Source organism: Mastigoproctus giganteus, chromosome 2 (genome assembly GCF_048544385.1).
Source record: "Mastigoproctus giganteus isolate SK-2022 chromosome 2, ASM4854438v1, whole genome shotgun sequence".
Lineage (NCBI taxonomy): Eukaryota > Metazoa > Arthropoda > Arachnida > Uropygi > Thelyphonidae > Mastigoproctus > Mastigoproctus giganteus.
This window is the reverse complement of record NC_143576.1, coordinates 230295708-230316842: the sequence shown is the minus strand read 5'-3', so window position 1 is coordinate 230316842 and position 21135 is coordinate 230295708. Positions and strand designations below refer to the sequence as shown.

At 37.8% G+C, this 21135-nt stretch overlaps 1 protein-coding gene across 1 annotated transcript; it reads right to left on the bottom strand.

Annotated features, from left to right (window-relative positions):
• Positions 1-1006: 1006 nt before the first annotated feature.
• On the bottom strand, positions 1007-20178 carry LOC150090227 (monocarboxylate transporter 9-like). The gene is made up of 4 exons (XM_090389782.1): positions 19966-20178; positions 17605-17748; positions 9937-10866; positions 1007-1583 (listed from the first exon to the last, which is right to left on the bottom strand). The coding sequence occupies exons 1-4, from the start codon at positions 20159-20161 to the stop codon at positions 1489-1491; spliced, it is 1365 nt and encodes a 454-aa protein (XP_090245908.1). The 5' UTR covers positions 20162-20178; the 3' UTR covers positions 1007-1488.
• Between the last annotated feature and the right edge of the window lie 957 nt (positions 20179-21135).

Genomic DNA, 21135 nt, shown 5'->3' with positions numbered 1-21135 from the left:
CTTTACAGCCCGCGATCCAGGAGAGTGAACAGGTAATGTACACCCCGCTATCCATTACATTAAGTACATACGTACAAATAATGAATTGATACATTCATAGGTAAATACTATTCTAATTAATAATGAAAAGTCACTGAGAATTTGATTTCTGTGGTGCATATCAGTAGAGAACTGCTCTATATCGATGGTCTACGTTGGAACCTGCTGGAAGGTACAGAGATTAAACAATAATAAAAAAACAGTTAGAAACAAACAAAGTTCTATACTAAATTAAATTCTATATCAGTGATATTTTTCCTGAATGCCAGAATGCATTTTGTTTCTTTATCACACTCTTATTTCATTCATCTTAGATGGTGTTGCAAAGAAGCAATACTACGTTGAGCGCGATGTTGTATTCAGCAAAGCTTTACAAAACCTTTCAACTGCCATTAAATGTATTTCCACTTTTTTCTGCTATAATTGGAAAGTGATTTTCAATAAAAGAAACTTCAGGCTTTGCTTTACGATTTCTGGCGTCCCTCTCACTTTTGTAAATCTTATTGGCCTGAAGCACCTTGTTCATGACAGTCGAACGTCTGCTTACTAAAGTTGATGACAAAGCAGCGACAGAGAAATCTCTTTTAAGTAATCCGAACAGGCACGAACATGTGGCTGTCTGATTATGGGCGACTTTAATCTACCACTTACAGATCGCGGAATAGAATTATCCCATGCGGAAACACTTCTTTTGAACCAACTGGATGATTGGTCCAGAAGGTTTGTTCTGGAAAACCTACCATTAAATACAGTGATTAGGTATGGAGGCCTATGTTCGAAGTTAACGTGGCTGAGTAACCTTCTGAAAGGATTTTAGTGCCGCATTTGATGGGTTTGGGCCTGAAGTTCTTTAGTCTCTTGGAATGCATACGTTCCACAGAATATGACCTCAAAATTTCTGGAGGTTCGTCGGTAGGAAGGATTTCACAAAAAATATACAAAAACCGAGATATCAAATATATAAATACTACATATTTGCGGAACGAAGAGCTCATATCCATTTGGACTACTATTTACTTTAGAAATAGCTTCTTTATTATAAATTGGTCTCTGCAGATGGTGAGATCTGTGAATTCTAGTTTTGAAGTGGCTAGAAAGATGGACTGAATGAGCAGCGGCTACTAGAAGACCAGTCTTCTGTATTCCATAAATGATTTTACCTTCCATTACAGAATGTATTGGTTTGGTTGATTGAATTGAAGCAAGCGAAACTTCAGAATACACACTTATATTGTTACTTGTGTCTGATTCTTTGTTAAAGCATACATTGAATTTATCTGCAATACAGTTACCGATATAAAAGAATAATTATCATCTAAAGAGATCGATAAACTATTACTTAAATGCAGTTCCCGACTTTTTTTTAAATTATCCCTACGATATGCACCATTTTTTCTACCTAGTACGAACAATAACTGATGTATTGTATTTCTCTATGTATTCTTCAATTTATTTAGGGAAATCAACGAGTCCTCCGATAATGAGGATGGAACTTAGTGTATAGAATAAACCACCGTAGCTCTGCAAGGTATCCCGGAAGAAACCTGGAAAAAAAATTTAAACAGAACTGAATATTAGAAAATCTTTTCACAAATAACATAAAAACAGTGAGTTTCCTAAAGCATAAAAGGTCTCTTGTTACTCCTCGCGATAATGTCATAATTTAAAATGTGGTCTTTGGTGAATATCCATGACAAATGTAAATCATTCTTAAAACGCAATTTTTTAAAATGTAAATTATTTTGAAAAGGTAATTCGGCCACATAATATTTGCAATATGTATATGCAGTACATAGATTTAGTAGAATGATTATAAATATTTAATTTACATTTAAAAGCAAGAAATGTGATGTAGAAGACATAAGTAAGAGTGTGGATTGTGGGAAAGCGGGAGAGGAGGAATGCCATAAACATAGCTAGGTTAGTGGGAGGGATGTAGAATTTAACGACAGGGGAAAGAGTAGGACACTTTCAATCCAAAAGAAGAAAGGAGAGAATGAACGAAAGGGATTAATAGTAGGACAAGTAATCCACGATCGAGAAGAAAGGCCACAATCGCAAGAAAGGGTATGTGGATGATGATGATGATCTCACGACGAGAACGGATTGCGATGTTTTCCCCCCTGGGATGAGGGGGATCCATGATTAGCGAGATTGGAGTAATACTCCGGAAAACCAAGGTCTACCAACCAGTTTAGTGCAAACCATTCAGTCCAACGCCTGTTGGGGTTCTGTTTATTAGCAACTGTTAGTATTTTTCTTTCCTAGCGACGTTTTCCGCATGTCTACATATATCGTGAAGAAATTGAATCCGCAATTGACTGTCTTTGTTTTCTTTTAGTGTAGCAGAAAGTGCGGGTTCATTACATATCGATGGCACGTATTGAACATTTATGGCAGTTGAACCAAGATTTGCGAGCTTTGGCTTAAATGATCCTCTATTGAATAAGAGAAAAGTAGCACTTAGTTGGGCAGGAAACAAGGTTCTTTGCTTGTATCCAAAGGGGACATCCGAAATGAAATGAAATGATTTGTCAAAGCGCCCTTTTGAAAGAAAGACCTTTATTTTCGTAAAGCGTCTTTTCTGAGATTAAGGCCATTTAGTTTGCCAGATTTCCATTAATTCTTTGCACACTCTAGCCTTTTCTTGTTTCATTTTGGCATTCGTTGTAAGGCAAATCCCTCTAAGTCGACAATAATATTCTTTCTAATATGGAAAGTCTGAGCGCGATATTTTACTTCCCGATTTAGAAACATTGTGCCAGTAAGAATACGCACTGCAATGATAAAGATAGTTCAGCAGTCCCTGAAAAGAGAAAGTAAAAGAGTTCGTTGACTGACATCCAGCTACCTAATGGTTACAGTTTTATTTGGCATCTGATAGCCCATTTCCTCCGCGGAAGTGAGACTGGAGGACTGGACGACATTTGTAAATCAGGCCCAAGTCACACCTAATAATGCTCATTACCATTCCAATATGTTGTGTTGTATTTTATTTATTTATTTTGATTAACGGTGATCACAGGACCAGGGAGGTGCAAAGAAAACAGTTCCCAAATCATAGATCCGAGGACTTACTTAACAAGTACACAAGTTCAGGGCAATGTTCGGAAAACGTTGGAGTTAGGATTAAAATTGAAACTCTCTGCAATTCTGTCCAGATACGATAGAAGGCAGTATATGAAAATGGAGTTTTCAATCAATACGGCCCTGGTCAGACTGTAGAAGGTTGATATGGTAAGAATTTTTCTCAGTGTGTTCTGTGCTTTTTAATAGGAGCGACTATATATGAAATAATTATAACGTATATATCCAGTAAAATAACTAACTTTAATTATAAATATAAACCCTTTTGAGCTTTCAAGGTTAATATGCCTCTTTATCAACAAATGGAATGGAAACTTCAGACATAAAAATTATTTTAACGGACACAGTGTTGTGTGAGCAGTGAGGCGTGCGAGGGCACGAGGTACGCCATTCAACAAATAAACAATGGATTCCAGTACAACAGACCCATGTATCCTCAGGAGAGACTGTTTTACTAAGAATAGGGCAGCCTGTAAATAAAGGTGTCGGGGAATTCAAGGCCTCTTAGAGATCACCATGGATCAAGCAAATACATGAGCTGAGTTAGTTGGCAAATACATGAGCTGAGTTATGTGAGTTAGCTGAGCAAATACATGAGCTGAGTTAGATGAGTTAGCTGAGCAAATGCATGAGCTGACAAAGAGCAAGGACAGGTGCATGTATACTTCCATATATACAAGCACCATCATAAGCACTGGAAAAATAGAATGAGAGTAGGGGTGAATTATAGACCTAATCACTATGATGAGTACAACAAACAACTATATTGGAGATTTTATCTTTTCCGATATTGACTGTAACTTGTGAATTGGACACTCTGACACTCACCAGACTGTTATGGATTTGTTGGAGACTGTGTTCTACAAGAACATCTTAGAGAGGAAGCAGTACTGTTGATCTTATTATGAACAGGGATTCTTATTGCATCAAGAATCTGCAGGTAAAAGTACCACTGGATGGAAGTGGTTCTTTTATCTGCAGATCACAGTGTACTGATCTGGAAATATCAAAGTGTATGCTGATGTCAACTGCCGGTCAGCCTTATGGCATAGCGGTACAGAAGACAGAATCAGGCACACACAACAGCCAGATACTTTCTGACTATATAGCTGCGTTACCCTTTCAAGTGCTAAACCAACTAAATAACATCCCAACTTTTAGCAGTACCCTGTGGGAGATTGATATTGATGTTACTCTTGCCATTAATTCAATAGCTCATAAAATTATAGACTGTTGTGTCCAGCGAGCCTGGACCACATCAGTTCATAGAGCCATCACCTTCAAACTAAACATGCAGTTACAAACAGCCCAACAATCCTTGTTGGATATCAAAAAGTATAACCTTAAAAAGGCAAATTGGCAGATCATCGCAGAATTTACAGCATCTGAGCTGTACAAACAGGAAATTGAGTGATCTGGATCAGAAAACGATTGTAGCCCGGACTAGCAGGCACTGACTATAACAAACATTTTAACAAAAACAGTAAAGCTGTCTATCCCGCGGAAAAACCGAGGAAGCAGGTAGCCCATTGGTGGTGCCCTAAACTGATTATACTCAGGAGAAGGATGCACCACGCGCTGAGGTATTTTGAAAGAGCCAGTACATCTTGGCCACAAAATGAGGCGAAGGATGCACCAGGCGAGGAGGCATTTTCAAAGGGCCAGTGCAACTTGGCCACAAAATGAGGCGGATTCCCTGAGAGGTTCTTACAGAGCTCTCAGGAATCAGTACACAGCCCTCATAAAAGACAAGAAAAGGAATCCTGGAGGAGGTAGAACTATACAGTATAACTTATTGGAGGCGATGGACAGATGTTGTGTATTGTATTGTTTTTTTTTTTCCTTTTTGACTGATGATTTAAATGATTTAAAAAGGAAACTGGGTTTGCTTTCGCAAGGGTGACTACATCGGTCTCAGACAAATCTTAAATTCTCTGCAATAGAACCAGCTCATGACGTCTCCAATAACAAACGATAAATCTGAACTATTCAGGAAAATAATTAGAGAAACTACTTGAATTTCATGCCAGTAAGAAATTCTCTTATAATGGATGTCGAAGAACTAATGAGACTTGTGACATAGAAGAAAAATTCATGACGTGCATACAAAGTATCAGATGATATAGAAGCATATGTTGGATATAATCATCGTGTAATCAAGTCACAAATGCGGTTAGGCAAATTAAGAGAGACTACTACAGTAGAAGTCTATGGCAAAGAACGCATCCCTCGTGGGTAGCAAAATTGGTATGTACATCGAACTCCGCACACCGCTTGGAAAAGCCCAGAGTTCGCATCCCGTCAATGAAGGTTGAGATTATTTATGGGTCATTTTTTACAACTTGGCAGAGTTTTCGGTCTCGGCCGAGGGTAGCATTCTTTTTCTCACGGAAACTTGGTTTTTCATCCAGCAAAGAAGAGATCCACAAAAGAACACACGCATTTTGATTTAAATTCTGATGCGTCTAAAAACCCTATACCTAAAAAAGTAAAGAAAAATCAGCAATGACTATTTTTTTTTATTAATCGGAAAGGAGCAGGGTTGAGTCACTTTCATCATCTTCATTCCGATGGTTTAAATGTTGATAATCCTACTCAGGTTGTTGACAAACTGAGCAGACATTTTCATCTACATTCACACATCAGGAATTCGTTAAGAAAGTTGATGTCTGAAGCTTATCAAACTTTTAATGGGGAGCTAAGTAATTTTTTGATAACTGAGAAGCAAAGCAGAAGAGAAATTGTTGAAAGTAAACATGAAAACGTTGCCTGGGTTGGAGAGGATCTATCCAGGTACATTAAGCGAAGCAGCAAAGGAGGCAAGCAAATCCTGAGCCATAATTATGAGGCATCTTTAGATTCGAGGAGGAAGTCCCAATCGACTGGAAATTTGCGGGGAGAGTAAATTATGTCTGCCGGGAGCAACTATTGATGATGTCACCAACAGACTGTCAGATTTTAAAGGGGGTAAAGAAAATATTATTATTCATGTGGGGACAAACGATATTAAACGTACACGATCTGACGATTTGTTGGAAAAATACAGGACCATGCTGAGGAAATGTCGCGAGCTAGGCCATAATGTCTATGTGTCTGCAATTCTGCCCAGACACGATAGGAGGGATTATATGTTAAGAGCCTTGTGGATTAACTCAAGACTTGAAGGAATCTGCAAGGCTTTAGGGGGTAAATTTCTATCAGCATGGCCCACACTTGTAGGTAGAAGGAATTTGTTTTGTAGAGACGGGATACACTTAAACAAAGGTGGTGCAAACGTTTTTGCCAGTATTATTGAGGATACCTTAAAGGCTCAGGGAAACTGCTAGTTAGGGGGGATGTGGGTAATACTGACACGCGTTTATCTGATAATATTGGTCAATGTAACTCTTGCACATACCTTAAGAGTTCTTATCTGTTACCCCAACTGGACGTATTATCTAGATGTTCTGGGGGCAAAGACGTTTCACGTGAGCAGGTAGCTAATATCAGGGAAGAGAGCCTAAAAAACTCAAGGGTTGTGTTAGGGTTGTTAAATATACAAGAACAGTAAATCTTAATTGTTTATACAGTAACGTTAGAAGTGTCGTCAATAAAATGAGCGAATTCGAACTGCTGGTTAAAACAAGTAACGCGGACATAATAGGGCTTACGGAGACGTGGTGCCACCCGGAAATTGGGGATGATGAGTTTCAGTACGGCTTGTATAATGTATTTAGGAAGGATAGAGTAGATAGAAGGGGTGGTGGGGTAATGCTTCTTATCAGAAGCAGCCTGAGTGCGACGATAGCTTTCCCAGATTCAGACATTTCACATGCTAGTATAGAGTCTGTATGGTGTGAGATAGTTGGAAACAAAGGTACAATGCTAGTAGGCGTAATCTACAGACCAGGTGATTGTGAAGACTATGACAAAAGTCTCTACATGCAAATGGAATGGGCAAGTAAGCGTCAATGCCTTATTATGGGTGATTTCAATTTGCCTCTAATTGATTGGAGTAAATGGGAAGGAAACTCGACATGGGGAACAAAATTTTTAAATCAACTAGATGACTGTTATTTGTATCAACATGTCAGGGAAAGTACTAGAGAAAAGAATATCCTAGACCTCATCATCACACATGAATCAGATGACATAACAGGGCTGACAGTAGAGGAACCAGTAGCAGGAAGTGATCACGGAGTTCTACGGTGGATGATGACGAGAGAGTAGCAGACGTAAAAGGCAAAGGAATGGGTTTTAATTTCAGAAAAGGAAATTACGATGCCTTAAGGTACTACATGGCCTCTATTAACTGGGTAGATATCGCGCAGAGAATGAATACAATTGAACTGTGGTACGCTTTTAAAACATTAATCACAGATGCCTTGAGTGCGTATATACCATTAAAAAATACTCCACGAGAAGGGTTCCAAGTTGGATGAATAGTGAAGTTGCCACATTACTTGAGCAGAAAAAGGTGGCATGGAAACGTTACAGAGCAATAAAAAGTACTGAAGCCTATAACAGCTACAAGGTGATGTGTAATAGAGCCACAGAAAAGGTTCGACAGGCAAAGGCAGTTTATGAGAAATCACTAGCAAACAGAGCAAAGAGGGGGGATAAAGAATTCTTCACATATATAAATGCCAAGAAGAGCAGGACAAACCAGATCGGACCTTTACGTAAGGGAAAGGGGATAGTAATAAATACACCAGCTGCCGTTGCAGATGAACTCAACAGTTATTTTGCATCGATATTTACAAATGAAAAGCCTTTTGTGGCAATGGGAAATTGTGGGAACGAAGTTAAAAAATATGTAATTAATGATATTGAAATTTCGCAAGATTATTTAATGAAAAAACTTTCAAGCCTACAGACTAGTAAGGCTCCTGGAGTTGATGGAATATACCCTATAATCTTGAGAGAGGCGGCAAGCGAGTGCATTGAACCACTGAGGCTGGTTATGCGAGCATCACTAGACTCTGGGGAGATTCCCTTGGATTGGAAAAGTGCAAATGTATCTCCCATACACAAGGGTGGCTCTAAAAGTGAAGTGGGAAATTATCGACCTGTCAGTCTGACTTCAGTAGTAGGGAAAATCATGGAGGCATTGATCAACGGTGGAATTCAGGATCATTTGGATCGAATTGAAATTCTCAAGGATACTCAGTATGGTTTTGTAAAGGGAAAATCATGTTTAACAAATCTGGTTCGCTATTTCGAAAGGGTCACTCACGAGCTGGATTTAGGGAATAATTTCGACATTGTTTATTTAGATTTCAGCAAAGCTTTTGACTCAGTCCCACATGACCCGTTGCTTTATAAGCTGGAACAGGTTGGAATCACTGGGAAAATCCTTAGATGGATAGAAGGATGGCTTCAGGGCAGGAGGCAGAGGGTTGTGATAAATGGTGGCTATTCCTCAGATTGGATTGATGTAAGAAGTGGGGTTCCCCAAGGATCAGTATTAGGACCACTGTTGTTTTTAATTTTCATAAACGACATTGATGAAGGGATAGAGGGCGTGATGTCTAAATTTGCAGATGATGTTAAAATTGGTAGAGTAGTTAATGATCACTGTCAAGCTGAGCTTCTTCAGAGAGACCTAGATAGACTTCAAGAATGGTCAGAAAAATGGCAGCTGTGCTTTAATCCAACAAAGTGTAAGGTATTACACCTGGGAAACAGTAATCCCAAAATAACTTATTCACTTGGTGGAGTTCAACTAAACCCAGTACTGGAGGAAAGGGACTTGGGTGTTACGATACGGTCAGACATGAAATTCTCTGAGCATTGTAAACAGGTTGCAAGGAAGGCCCATGGTGTCCTATCGATGATCTATCGAACTTTTGCAAGTAGAGATAGGGACGTGATAATCCCATTATATAAGGCCTATGTTAGACCACACTTGGAATACTGTGTTCAACTATGGAGACCGCACCTAAAGAAAGACATCGAGCTTCTTGAAAGGGTGCAAAGAAGGGTAACTCGCCTGGTGAGATCGGCAAAAGGGCGTCCTTATGAAGAAAGACTTGGAATATGTGGGTTGCAGAGTTTGGAAACTAGACACCTTAGAGGAGATTTGATTGAGGTGTTTAAGGCTCTGAGAGGCATCAGTAAAATGAATGAGGACAAAATTTTCAAGATTATAAATGATGCTAGAACTAGGGGACATAAATTCAAGTTACGCGGGAAAATGTTTAGATTGGACTGCAGGAAGTTTTATTTTAGCCAGCGAGTTATAAATTACTGGAATAAGTTGCCTTCATGGGTGGTAGAGGCCGACAGTTTGGGGAAATTCAAAGGTCATCTGGATAGTACTTTCGGGTAAGGGAAGCGCATAGGATGATAGGATTAATTTCCTTTTTATTTAATTTTTAATTTCATTTTATTATTTTTATTTATTTATTAATTATTATTATTTATTTATTTAATTTTTGTTTTTATCATTGTTTTGTTCGGATTTTTTTTTTTTTGGCTGGTGCAGCATAAGCCATAGGCTTTCTTGCACCATACGGCCGTTACTAATACTAATACTAATACTAATTCAAATTGAGGAAGGATAGTTGCATGATAGTAAGGAAATTTTCTTTTAGCCAGCGGATGGGTGATTGGTGAAACAAATTTCCATCTGATGTTCTGGAAGTGGGTATCTTCAATAATATTAAGAAAAAACTAAGCAAATTCTTAGAAGAGTCGACAGGTGATTTGGGGAATTTTTTTTTGACCGATGTTGCATAATCTAGGTTTGTTATATATTTTGTACAATAATAATACTAATCACATAAAAATACAGTGCGAAAGTAGAGAACAGCGTGTGTTAAAACTTACCAATGATAACTGGTATAAGAAAACTGAAGCATCCAATAATAAACCTTGACAAACCAGTTGATAGTGCGAACACTTCTCGTCCCAGATACTCCTCAAACAAGACTTGGTAGAACGGTTGAACACATGAACATAATCCTGATACAGCGGAGTTTATCATCAATGCAATATAACTTCGAGCTGAAGGAATGCAAGCCATGTTCAGGCCAAGCGTAAACATCAGAATTATAACGGCAATTTGCTTTGTTATAAATCCCTTATCGGTCACCCATCCACCAACAATCTGGAAGATAATACCTACCACAGCAGTACAAATTACAAGATAAACACTGTCCTTCACACTGACTCCCTTGTCAATGGCAACATCTATTACAACGGTGTGAAAAACAAGTATTGAAATGGTAAATACAACTAATCCAAAGGTAATTACCAAAAATATCGGCGTCACCAACAAGGACGCTGTTATTTTTATTGTAGACAAAGTTGCTTTGAAGAATTTAAAATAGCCATTTTCTTCTTTGTCAATCACTTCTAGATGCGATGTTCTTTCTTTGGAATTCGACGGTGTTTCAATAGAGTAAACGTTCATATTTTGGGTAATTTCTGGCTTTCCATATGATTTCAAATCATGACACTGGGCATTTACAGAAGTTTCTTTTCGATGACTATTACCATGATGAATTTTTGGAGACTTAACAGAAGGCTCACCCATTACGATTCCAGATATAATAGTGTTCATCAGAAGAGCACCTAGAATTATAAACGAGCCACGCAAACCATAAAATTCGATCAATCTTTCCGTAATAGCTGGTAAAATTAGACCTCCGAACCCATTTGCCGAGAATACGATCCCAAATACCATAGACTTCGTAGTTTCGAAGTGTTGGCTGATTGTGACGGAAACTGTCGGAAACAGCAGTCCCATACCGAGACCTGGAAAAGAGAAAAAAAAAACAGTACATATGAAGTAAGTTATAATAATAATATCGAAATCAGCTGGAACAGGGCAACTAAAAGCATAAGGCATCATTGTGTTCTCGCTGTGTAGATTGTGCTGTCTATTCTATGTCTGTGTGCTGTTTCCTAAATGAAAAGCTACAGTTAAAAGGTGCTGGATATTGTGGCATTACATCCCTCCACTAGTACACGAAGTGTTGCTGCAAGAACCGATCATCCCAAAACCTTCGTTTGGCGCACAATGCGTGAACGTACTGTATGCATACCATATGAAGACTCTTCTGCAAGCAGGAGATTCATTTGCACTTGAGTAATTTTATTTAGGGATGCCTAATCGTATTAGCAGCAGCACTGACATTCATCTCAATATCCTGTGGACCGACGAGGCAACATTTACACGAGATGGGATAACATGGACAATCTCCAATATGGTCAGTGGAAAATTTTCACACCATTCGGCAATCCCTCTTCTCAGTGGAGTTTAGCGTCAATATGTGGGTCGGAATTGCAGTTCCCTGACCGCCTAAATGCTGTCATTACTTACAGTTTTTGCAGAGGTTATTGCCAACACTTCTGGAAGAAGTTCCGGAGTTTAACAACCGAGATGACTTGTTGAATTGCATCCAGGAAGCTGCTGCTGCTATTAGAAACGGCACAGTGTACTCGCACATCTATTGGATTCCTTGTCAAGCTGTGTTGAAGCCTGTCTCCTCCCACATGGCATTTTTTTATATGCGCCAGTTTGACTGCAGTATTATCAAAATTCCTTTACTCCTGATATACAAGGTTATTGAGTTTCTGACCTCTCTTCAATTCATAGCTACATTTTAATCAACGAATATTTACTGATAACATTTTACAAAACAATTAACATTATTCAGATACTTAGCAATGATTAAAAGAAAAACGTTTTACATAAAAAAAAGTTTCTAATTAAAGTGGGCTCTTTCACAATGGTTGTTTTTAATAAATTTACTATTATACGCAAAACGTTAGAAGCGGAAATTACGTCACTCATCTGCTTAACACACTCAAAACCCATTGTTTCTACTTAAAATTGAGTGTAGACTTTTCTTCTATTTTAATGATCATTCCCTCAATAATTGTGCTGTGGTGTTCGAAATCTAAATCGATTTTGAGGACACCCTGTATACCGAATAAAGGTTTATAATTTCTTTTGTACGGAATGTAAATGCAGTAATTAACAAGATAATTAGGCACTAATAAGCAATGAGATTTGAAATAATCTAAAAATATTATATAAAAATAAATTATATAATACAATGATTAGACATTCAATAAAAATTTTTAAAAAATTCCTTGGTGCTGATTTCTCATTGACGCGTGATGAATTACAAATCTTGAATTATCAGTTGAGCACAAAATAATTGCAAATATACTAACAGTTTTGAATCTGAACACGTTATTACAATTATTAACGAAAATGAAACCGTTCAATTTAGCTAAGGAGAGTATTTTTTTTATGACAACCCCAAACACGAGAGGTATTAGAACCTATAATACTTAGAACCGGGCTTGGGTTGGAAGTTGAGAAGGCGAAAGAAGATATTTGTTGACATTGGACTTTAACTTCTGTAGACTGTAATTTTCAGGAAATACTTATGAAAGAAGGTTGTTCCAGAAAGATGAGGATGAAAAGTTGATTCAGTGATTTTAAAGTTGGACAGTAAATGGATGTTGGCTGGTGACGGCACGTGCTCAGACTGTTTTGAAGGAGAGAGCGGGGATTATAGAAGCCAATTCAGAAGAACAGTGCCCAAGTATCTGTAGAAGAGGCACGCCTCTTCTGCTGCATGCCTCTGTAGAAGAGCCATGCAGCAGAAACAGTACATCTATGAGACAGCGAGTGGAGAGAGAGAGAGTGTTAGAGATGAATCATTAATTAACCTTAATAAACTGCCCTCTTCTGAATGGAATCAAGAAGCCTGAGAGAGGTTTTGGGGGCACCACCCCAGTTGTGGAAACAATATTCCATGGTAGGGCGGATTTGCGATTTATACAGAGTGAGCAGCTGTTTGGAAGAAAAGTAACGCCGAGAGCGAAAGAGAAAACCAAGTTTTTTAGATGCAGATGAAGCAATATTTGTAATGTGCTTGTGCCAAGAGAGATTAGAAGTCACGATAATCCCCAAAAGAGATATATCATTTGCCCAGAAATCGGAGTGTCACCAAAGATAAGCATTGGAGCAGAAGAATCGTTTTTGCGAGATATAAGACAAGGCTGGGTTTTAGAAGGATTGAAATCAACTAAGTTGTCTTTGCCCCACTGCAGAATTACGTGGAGATCGGCATTTAAGGAACTGGTAACAGATATTCGAGAAGTTGAACTTGATTGAGTAGGGCAAGGTTTCCCAAAATGGAAAGTGGAATGCAAAGTGCTACCATCGGCAAAAGAGATGGTAAAAATTAGGCCTAACCCTTGAACAATATTTCTTAATAGGTATGAAACTTTTAGTAGCATCCACGATTAATTCCTTGAATGCTTCCCACTTAGAATTTACTGTTGGTAACATCGTCAGTTGATCCCACTGTACAGAATTTAAAAACTGTCTGAGACCACTGTATTCACCTTTACGGAAGCAAAAACCCTTTCTTTTACCCCTGATGGTAATTAAATCTTTAAGTAAATCCCACATCGGTACACTCTGATCACTGCCACCTAGGGGTTCCTTTATCTGCAAATTCTTAATACACGAATGATCACTGCTGATAACCAGATCAAGAGTATTTTTATTTAGGGATACCTAATCGTATTACTCTCTCAGGTTGCCTCTTGAACATGATGCTGCAGAAAACAATCATCCAATAAATCCAAAAAAGTCTGATTAGTGTGTGAGTGATCAACACACAAGTTCCAGTCAATATCTGGAAAGTTGAAATCCCCCGTTATAAGACATTCTGATTTATTAGCTCACTCTATTTCTCTGTACAATTGTTCATTGTACTCATTCGAGTCATTAGGCCTATAACACACTCTTACTCTTATTTTTTTTGCTTTCGCAATGCTTATGTCACACCAAACTGACTCAACAGTGCACTGTTCATCTATATCAAATCATCTATATCGACCCACCTAACACTGCCTCGATAGCATCAGCAAATATTCTTGCACCCTTTATATTTAAGTGTATCGCATCCCTGTAGAAGCAGTCTCTCCTGTTAACAGTCATACTTCATGATGGAAGAGATGGGGAAGGGTTGACCGGAACTTAGTTCTGGAGACTAAACATGGGTTCCACAACTTCAAGCCTCCAATAAGCAAAGTGGTGGTATTTCACCATTTGGTGAGAGTCATCTACCGTAGCGCTGGTGGCACCAGCTGTACGCTAGCTAAATTAGTGCGCTATTAAAATTAGTTAATAAAGAAGGTTTTAGGAAGCGTTGCTCAAAAAAAAGTTATATTTTAGATAAAATAAGTGTTGGTGAGTGGTAGGCTAAGATCTGGGACCTAAAGGTTGTTTCATTTTCCGACTGTGAACTTTGTTTAAAATGGTTATCATTACTATTCTTGGATATAGGAAAACACAAGAAATTTCAAGGTCATTAAATTTTTAAGGAACTGTAATCAGTCACTGGGAATTATTAGCGGAATAGTTGTGCTACCTGATAGCTTTGCGGTAGAAGTTTTCAGGATACCAAATTGTATGTAAAAATACTCACCTGTTGCTGAGTTATTTATTACTGTTATTTTCAAGGTTACAGTCATTCTACCGAGTCAGCCATTTTCATGAGATAAAAGAACTACAGCAGTGCCACCTACTTGTTCAGTGGGATTAGAAATTCGGCATAAATTGCGTAAAATTATTAAATTTCGACATCACCATTGTATAAGAGCTACCACTTCTATATAGCTGCGTAAGGCTTGGCAGATCGGCATCTTAAATCCCTAGCCCAGATAAATGGTGAGGATTGACGTCAGGAAGGGAATCCGGTCGTAAAAACTATGCCAAAACAAAAGGTGATTGATGGAAAGTAGATGTGTCAGTGCTACCGAACAAAGGACGGGTCCGGTTAAAGAAGTTAGTTCAGCTAGAGATGAAGAAGGAGTTGAAAAGTGTTAGAATTGCCCACCCCATATGAACGTGGGAAGAAGGCGAGGACAAAGAAGAAGAAGAAGAAGAAGATGAGAGTCATCTACCCCCTAGTATTGCCTTGTAACACAGAGGGTTGGCATTCCTCCATATGGGGCGAGCGCCACCCTTCGATTCCTGCTTATGTTGGTTCACACCTGGGTGGTCACCCACAGTGTGCATGTACATGGAGGTTATACCAGGGTTACTAAAATTCCCACCATCGTGAAGGTGCAAGCAGAGGATTTGGCTGTCACAGACCGTCCGGTCTTCGCCGAAATTGGGTACACTTGACTTGAATGTCACCTGAATACCAGTTCCATCAGCGTTTTAGACTCCCAAGTAGCAAGTACACTTGCCTGGCATATCTGAGAGAATGTCTGTGACAACCTCAAGGACCATTGAAATTGAAAGTAAGTATTGAAATTAACCAAATTGAAATTATGGGTCAAACACAGCAAGTCCGATTTTATTATAAGGAAGTGAATTGCAATTTACTTTTAATTTAGTGGAGAACATTTGTCGTCGACAATGGGAGGAATTTTGATGGTTGTTTTCGAAAATTAAAGGGGTTAGTCTGTTTCAAGAGAGGGCAACATGATATTTTCTTCAGGAAACTCGGATTTTTCGTTCAGAAAACAGAAAATCGACTTTAAAATACAGGCAATTTACAGAGAATATACACGGAACAATATGGCCTTAGTCGCTGAAGCTACTACATTCTCAACGGATATCAAATGGTGTGGAATCCAGCCAGCACAGATTCTTTTCATTTTTAGGTGTTTGGTTACTATCGCATGTGCACTTTTACTTGCTACTCATCTTACTTACAGAATCTGATTCTCCTACCAACCAGAATCTGCTCAGCGTTTTCAATTTGCACTGGAATGTGGCTGCCCGGGCAAACAGTCGTCAAACGCAGATTCTCGATTCCTTTTAATGCACCTGTGCCGGTTGAATATTGCAGTTTTCATCAAACAGTAGTATCCTTTAACCATCGGCATTTCTTTCGCATTCTCTGTAGCTCTAGTACCACATAGAACACCATAGCGTACAAAAAATATTGCCCAATCGTCAAATCTTTCAAAATGCACTAACAGTAGTTAACTTAAGGCCGGTTTGCAACTACTAGACTACGTGAGAGAAACTGAAACTGTGTCAGCGTCCTTTTGAAATTACTCCCTCTTGCCAAAAAAACAGCTCGTCAAAACTTTATGTTCGCTTTTGATACTCAACTTTGGACAAATACAACTGAAACACAAGGTGAAAGTCAAACAGTTGTTCTTGGCGTTTTCCAAGTTTTATGATTGTGTTTGAAGAAGCCCCAATCTATTAGATTAGGTTGCGATTTGTCTTTTTTAACAATTGGGTATCCAATTTTCTCTCTGACCGTGGATGATAATATATGGCCTTTTATCTTCTAACTTCTCTACTTATGCTGGTGTTCTCCAACGCTCAGTACTTTCTCCAACTCTTTTCCTCTTGTATATTAATGACCTTTTTTCATTGACTGGAAACCTATTAATAGTCGTGCTGATAGTGCCGACCTGGCTAGCCGGGTGGGTAAAGTGCCTGCCTGGTAACCGAAAGGTCGCGGGTTCGATTCCCGTCTCGGACTTGGATCAAAGTACTGCAAAAACCTGAGGAGGCGCATTATGGCCACAGAAGCCTATGCGCCAACAATTACCAAAAATAAATTAGTAGTAGTAGTGGCATGTGATGCAAGAAAGCAAGCGTATGAGCTTATGCAGCATCAGCCAAAAAAAAAAAAAAAAAAAAAAAATCACACCATTCCCTCCAAATGCCTGTCCAATGATAGCACATTGCATCGACCTTCCATTTTAAGCATCCTTTACCTGCACAAACAGCTTATACTTCTCGAATATTCACCATCAGATCTTTAAATGCCGCTCTCCTGTTAAGTCTTCAATTTGACAATGGAAACTTAGTTTACTTCAATCCTTCTAAAGTCCTCTCTTATTTCTGTCTTATAAGATCCAGTCCTGTTTTAATATTCGCAAAAAAAATTCAATTGTTCTAATCTTCGACGACGACACTCGAATTTTTAAACAAGGTCACTACCCATCATTCCAAATCTCTTTTGGCATAAGGTCATCAAAATTTAATGCAGCTTCCACAGCATTAAAAACACTGTTTTATATTTTGAATCCGTCCTACATTGCAATATTGTTCCTATTTTATTTTTCGTTGTACTTGATTCCATTTAAATATATAGCTGCCCAAGGACAACAACATGAACATCTAAATTGTGACCCCCAAAACATCTCTCGAGGTCCTTGACTCCCTTCAATACAGAGTAGTCTTGTCAATTAATGACCTGTCTCTTACGGAGTCTCCCCACTCTCTGTATCATACACGTACTGTTTCTGTTGCATGCCTTTTCTGTAGGCACTTGTGTTACTTTATACTTATGAAGCAGTCTAATTACTGTATAATTAATCTATTAATTGTCTATCTCTAATACTTTTAAACGTTACACTTGAAGTCTAATGACTGGGGATTTAGATGTGAGCCTGCTAACCTCAATTCGCTTCTGATATAAAATCGCTGACTATTGTCCAGAAGATTCGTATTATTGAAATGCAATAAACATTTAAACTTACCAAGGACGAATCCATATAATATCGACAACCACTGTATGCTTTTCGCCAGTGCACACGTTGTTAGTCCAACCACTGAAATAAAACTACCAGCTAATGCTATCTTTCGAGTACCGAAGTTATGTGTCAACATTCCTCCAAGTAATGCTGTAAGAAAAAAGAAAATTAGGCGTATTAGAAAATGTAGAATCGTCATTCAAAACATGATTCACCACTTATTTAAGTGTTATTTACACTGAGTCTTATTCTTATTCTTCTTATTATTATTATTATTATTTCTTACTGATAAGGGTTTCCACGTAGTGATGGGTACTGGTAACAAAATTACACAGGATAAGTGCTATGTTGTTTTTGTTGTAGTAGGGTTTTTGCAGCATCACTAACTAAGGCCATGTTGCTCAGTGTATATTGTCTGTAAATTGCGTGTTCTGATGTCGATTTTCTGTTTGCTGGACGAAAAACCCTAGTTTCCTGGAGAAAAAGTCATGTTATACTCGCCTTAGACCGACGCACTCAGGAACGTTGTGAAAAACGTCCATAAAAGTTCCTCACGTCATCGACGGGACTCAAACTCATGTTGTTTTCCACCCTATGTGGGGATTGTACCAACTGTACTACCCACAAGAGGGAGGGTATGTCTGGTGCTACTTGGTCGAGAACTGTCTGACTATCGTAGAGGTCTTCAGGATTGCGACTTTCTGGAATTCCTCATAGTTGTTCGCTGGGAGGCCTATTGCTGCTAGGCTGTTATGTATGGTCTTTAGCACCATGCCGGTGGTTGACATGATGACGGGGATTATTATTATTTTTTGTAAAAATATAATTCCTGGTCTTGTAAACAAATAGAAAAAAGTATCTCAACATAATTATAAGGCGTTGTGGACGGACCATTCTTTCGATTGTGCTTAGCGTATTGTTTTTATTCAGTGAAACCTGGGATTCTTCCGGTACTTATTTTACTATATACAAAATAAGCTGGATCTGATTACCTCAATTTCCATCTGCTTTGCTTTAATAGCTTCAGTTTTAAACCATGCTCTGGACTTCTCGAGCAGAGTTAATACAACACAGTCAAAATATCTTAATAATTTTTCTAAAAGAACATTGAAGTTACTTATCGGTTAACTGATCCGGAATAACACTAATTTGAAGACTCAGATACTTCTGAAGTTTAAATTTATTCCCCGATTTAATAACTAAAATTAAATTTAAGGCTTAAAAAGTGTAGTTAATACAATCATTCACTCACTTAGATCGCAAATAATCCCTGTGTTAGATCATCTATTACCACAGAACAGATATGATTTAGGTAAACTTTCTATATTATCGTGGAATTATTTTAAGAACATTTGTTGGAAAATTTAAGAAATATTTTAGCCTTCCAACCAAAGATTGTTAGTAAGAAAATATATTATCCAAAATGCAGTTTTATTACGAGAATTTTTTGTCTTTCCTTTTTCTGTTGTTGAATACGTAAGATGATGGAATCATGTTAATTATATCTTTGTCTACCATTTTAAATGCCCTTTTAAATCCTCTTTTATTATCGTATTATATATCATTCTTATAAAATATTATAACACATCATAATAAAATTATTATTATTAGGCGCTTTGTTCGATTGTACAGAGCCAATGAATAATATTTAATTTCCTTTTTTAAATAAGATTTATTAACATAAAGATATTTTATTTGAAGCCGGTAGACTTGTGGTTGCGGTTTAGGAGCACTAGCAATGAGGGTATATTGATCAGTATGTACTGTATGAAAATTGCGTGTATTCTGTGGTCGATTTTCTGTTTGATGGATTAAAAAACCGAGTTTCCGGGAGAAAAAATCATTCTTCACTCGCCTGAGACCGAATAACTCAGCCACTTTGGGAAACTGGCCCATAACAATTCCTCATGGCATCGACACGACTCGAACTTAGAGTTTTAGGAAGGCGATTCTACGAACTGTGCTACCCAACAGGGTATTGACCGACACTTGGATCTAAATTTGACACACGCCAACTTTAAAAATATTTTCAGAAATTAAGAAAATTTAGCATTGAGAAATCAGGAGTTTACAGTCGAGATCATAACGCTCATATCTTGTGCACATGAATACTTTTCTGTATTTTATACTCTTTCCATGATTTTATGATTAAATAAATATGGAAGAAAGAGTAATGTAATTAAGATAATACGAAGAGTTATATTCCAAAATGGCACCGGCATAAGCACAGAGATTGAACGATTACATTTAAAAACATTCGTGTTTCTAACTTTCTTAAATAATTTCAGCGACCATCAATATTAGTTCTACCAGCATATGAGAGCATTGAAGATTGCGATTAACTGATTGGAAAAGAAAACCACTTACATGTTATCTGGTATATTGCCATATAAAGACTGAATGGCCAGACTGATTTTTCTCTGGATTCATTGAAAACTCCCATGGTGGCCACAAACAGAACTGAGCCCGTTCTTATTAATCCAACACAGAAGAACATAATAAGGAAACACGCCATAACCATCAAACACTTGGAAATCTTTGTCATTCCCATGTTCGAGCTCATCACTACAGACACGCTACACCAGAAATACGGAAACAGTAGCACTCTACGCTACCTCTTACGAAAGGCAAAAAGATACAAGTAAAACAATTTATGTAATCAAAAAAGTGACCTTGCCTTTCCGGTTTATCATTATTCATTTTTAATATATATATTATGATAGATAGTGACCTTGCATTTTCATTGATGCGCCACATAGTGGTAAATCGTCGACTCTATAGTGATCATGTTACTTGAAGGTTGTTCAAAATGTCAAAAGGTCGCTTTTTTTTTAACGTGTGACTGTCGCCTTAGGCCAATTATGAACATGTTCAGGAAAGGTAGGAAAAATGCATTCATTAATTACAGAAATACTTAAAATTTACGCGAATTTGAAAGCAATTAAATCTTGTAACAATTGGCTCGCTTCATCTTTAATTCGAAATGTTTTTGTTTTGTTTTTTTCACACCAAAAAAACTGGAAATCAAAAATCTGGCAATTATGGATCTGTTGATGTGGAAATTCACACACCATATTTTATTAGTTGCTTTTCGTGAGCATGTGTGAGTATTTTGTTACCTAAACGTTCCGTAATTTTTATTCACGGAATCTTGGCCTTCTTCCGATAGCCCTACTGATAAAAGAATGTAGTTAAATATATTATTCTCTTATTTTATTTAGATATTTCAGCTTTTTTAGGAAACCGCTAAAGACGAATAGTATTAAAGCCTGCAGTACATGGTACCAGGCATGGGTTGAAGGTTGACAAGAGTTAAATAACTGTTGAGTTGACTTGAATTTACTTGATTACACTTGAGTCTCTGTAGTTTGAAAATTTCAGCAAATACATGTGGAAATAGTTCCAGAAAACAGAAGTTAAAGGAATAAATGAGGGAAAAGAAAAATTACTTTTTGAGTTTGAAGCTGGACAGTAAATAAATGCTGGCTGGTTAAGGCACAAGTTTAGAATTCTTTGGAAGGGAGTGGAAACAGAACT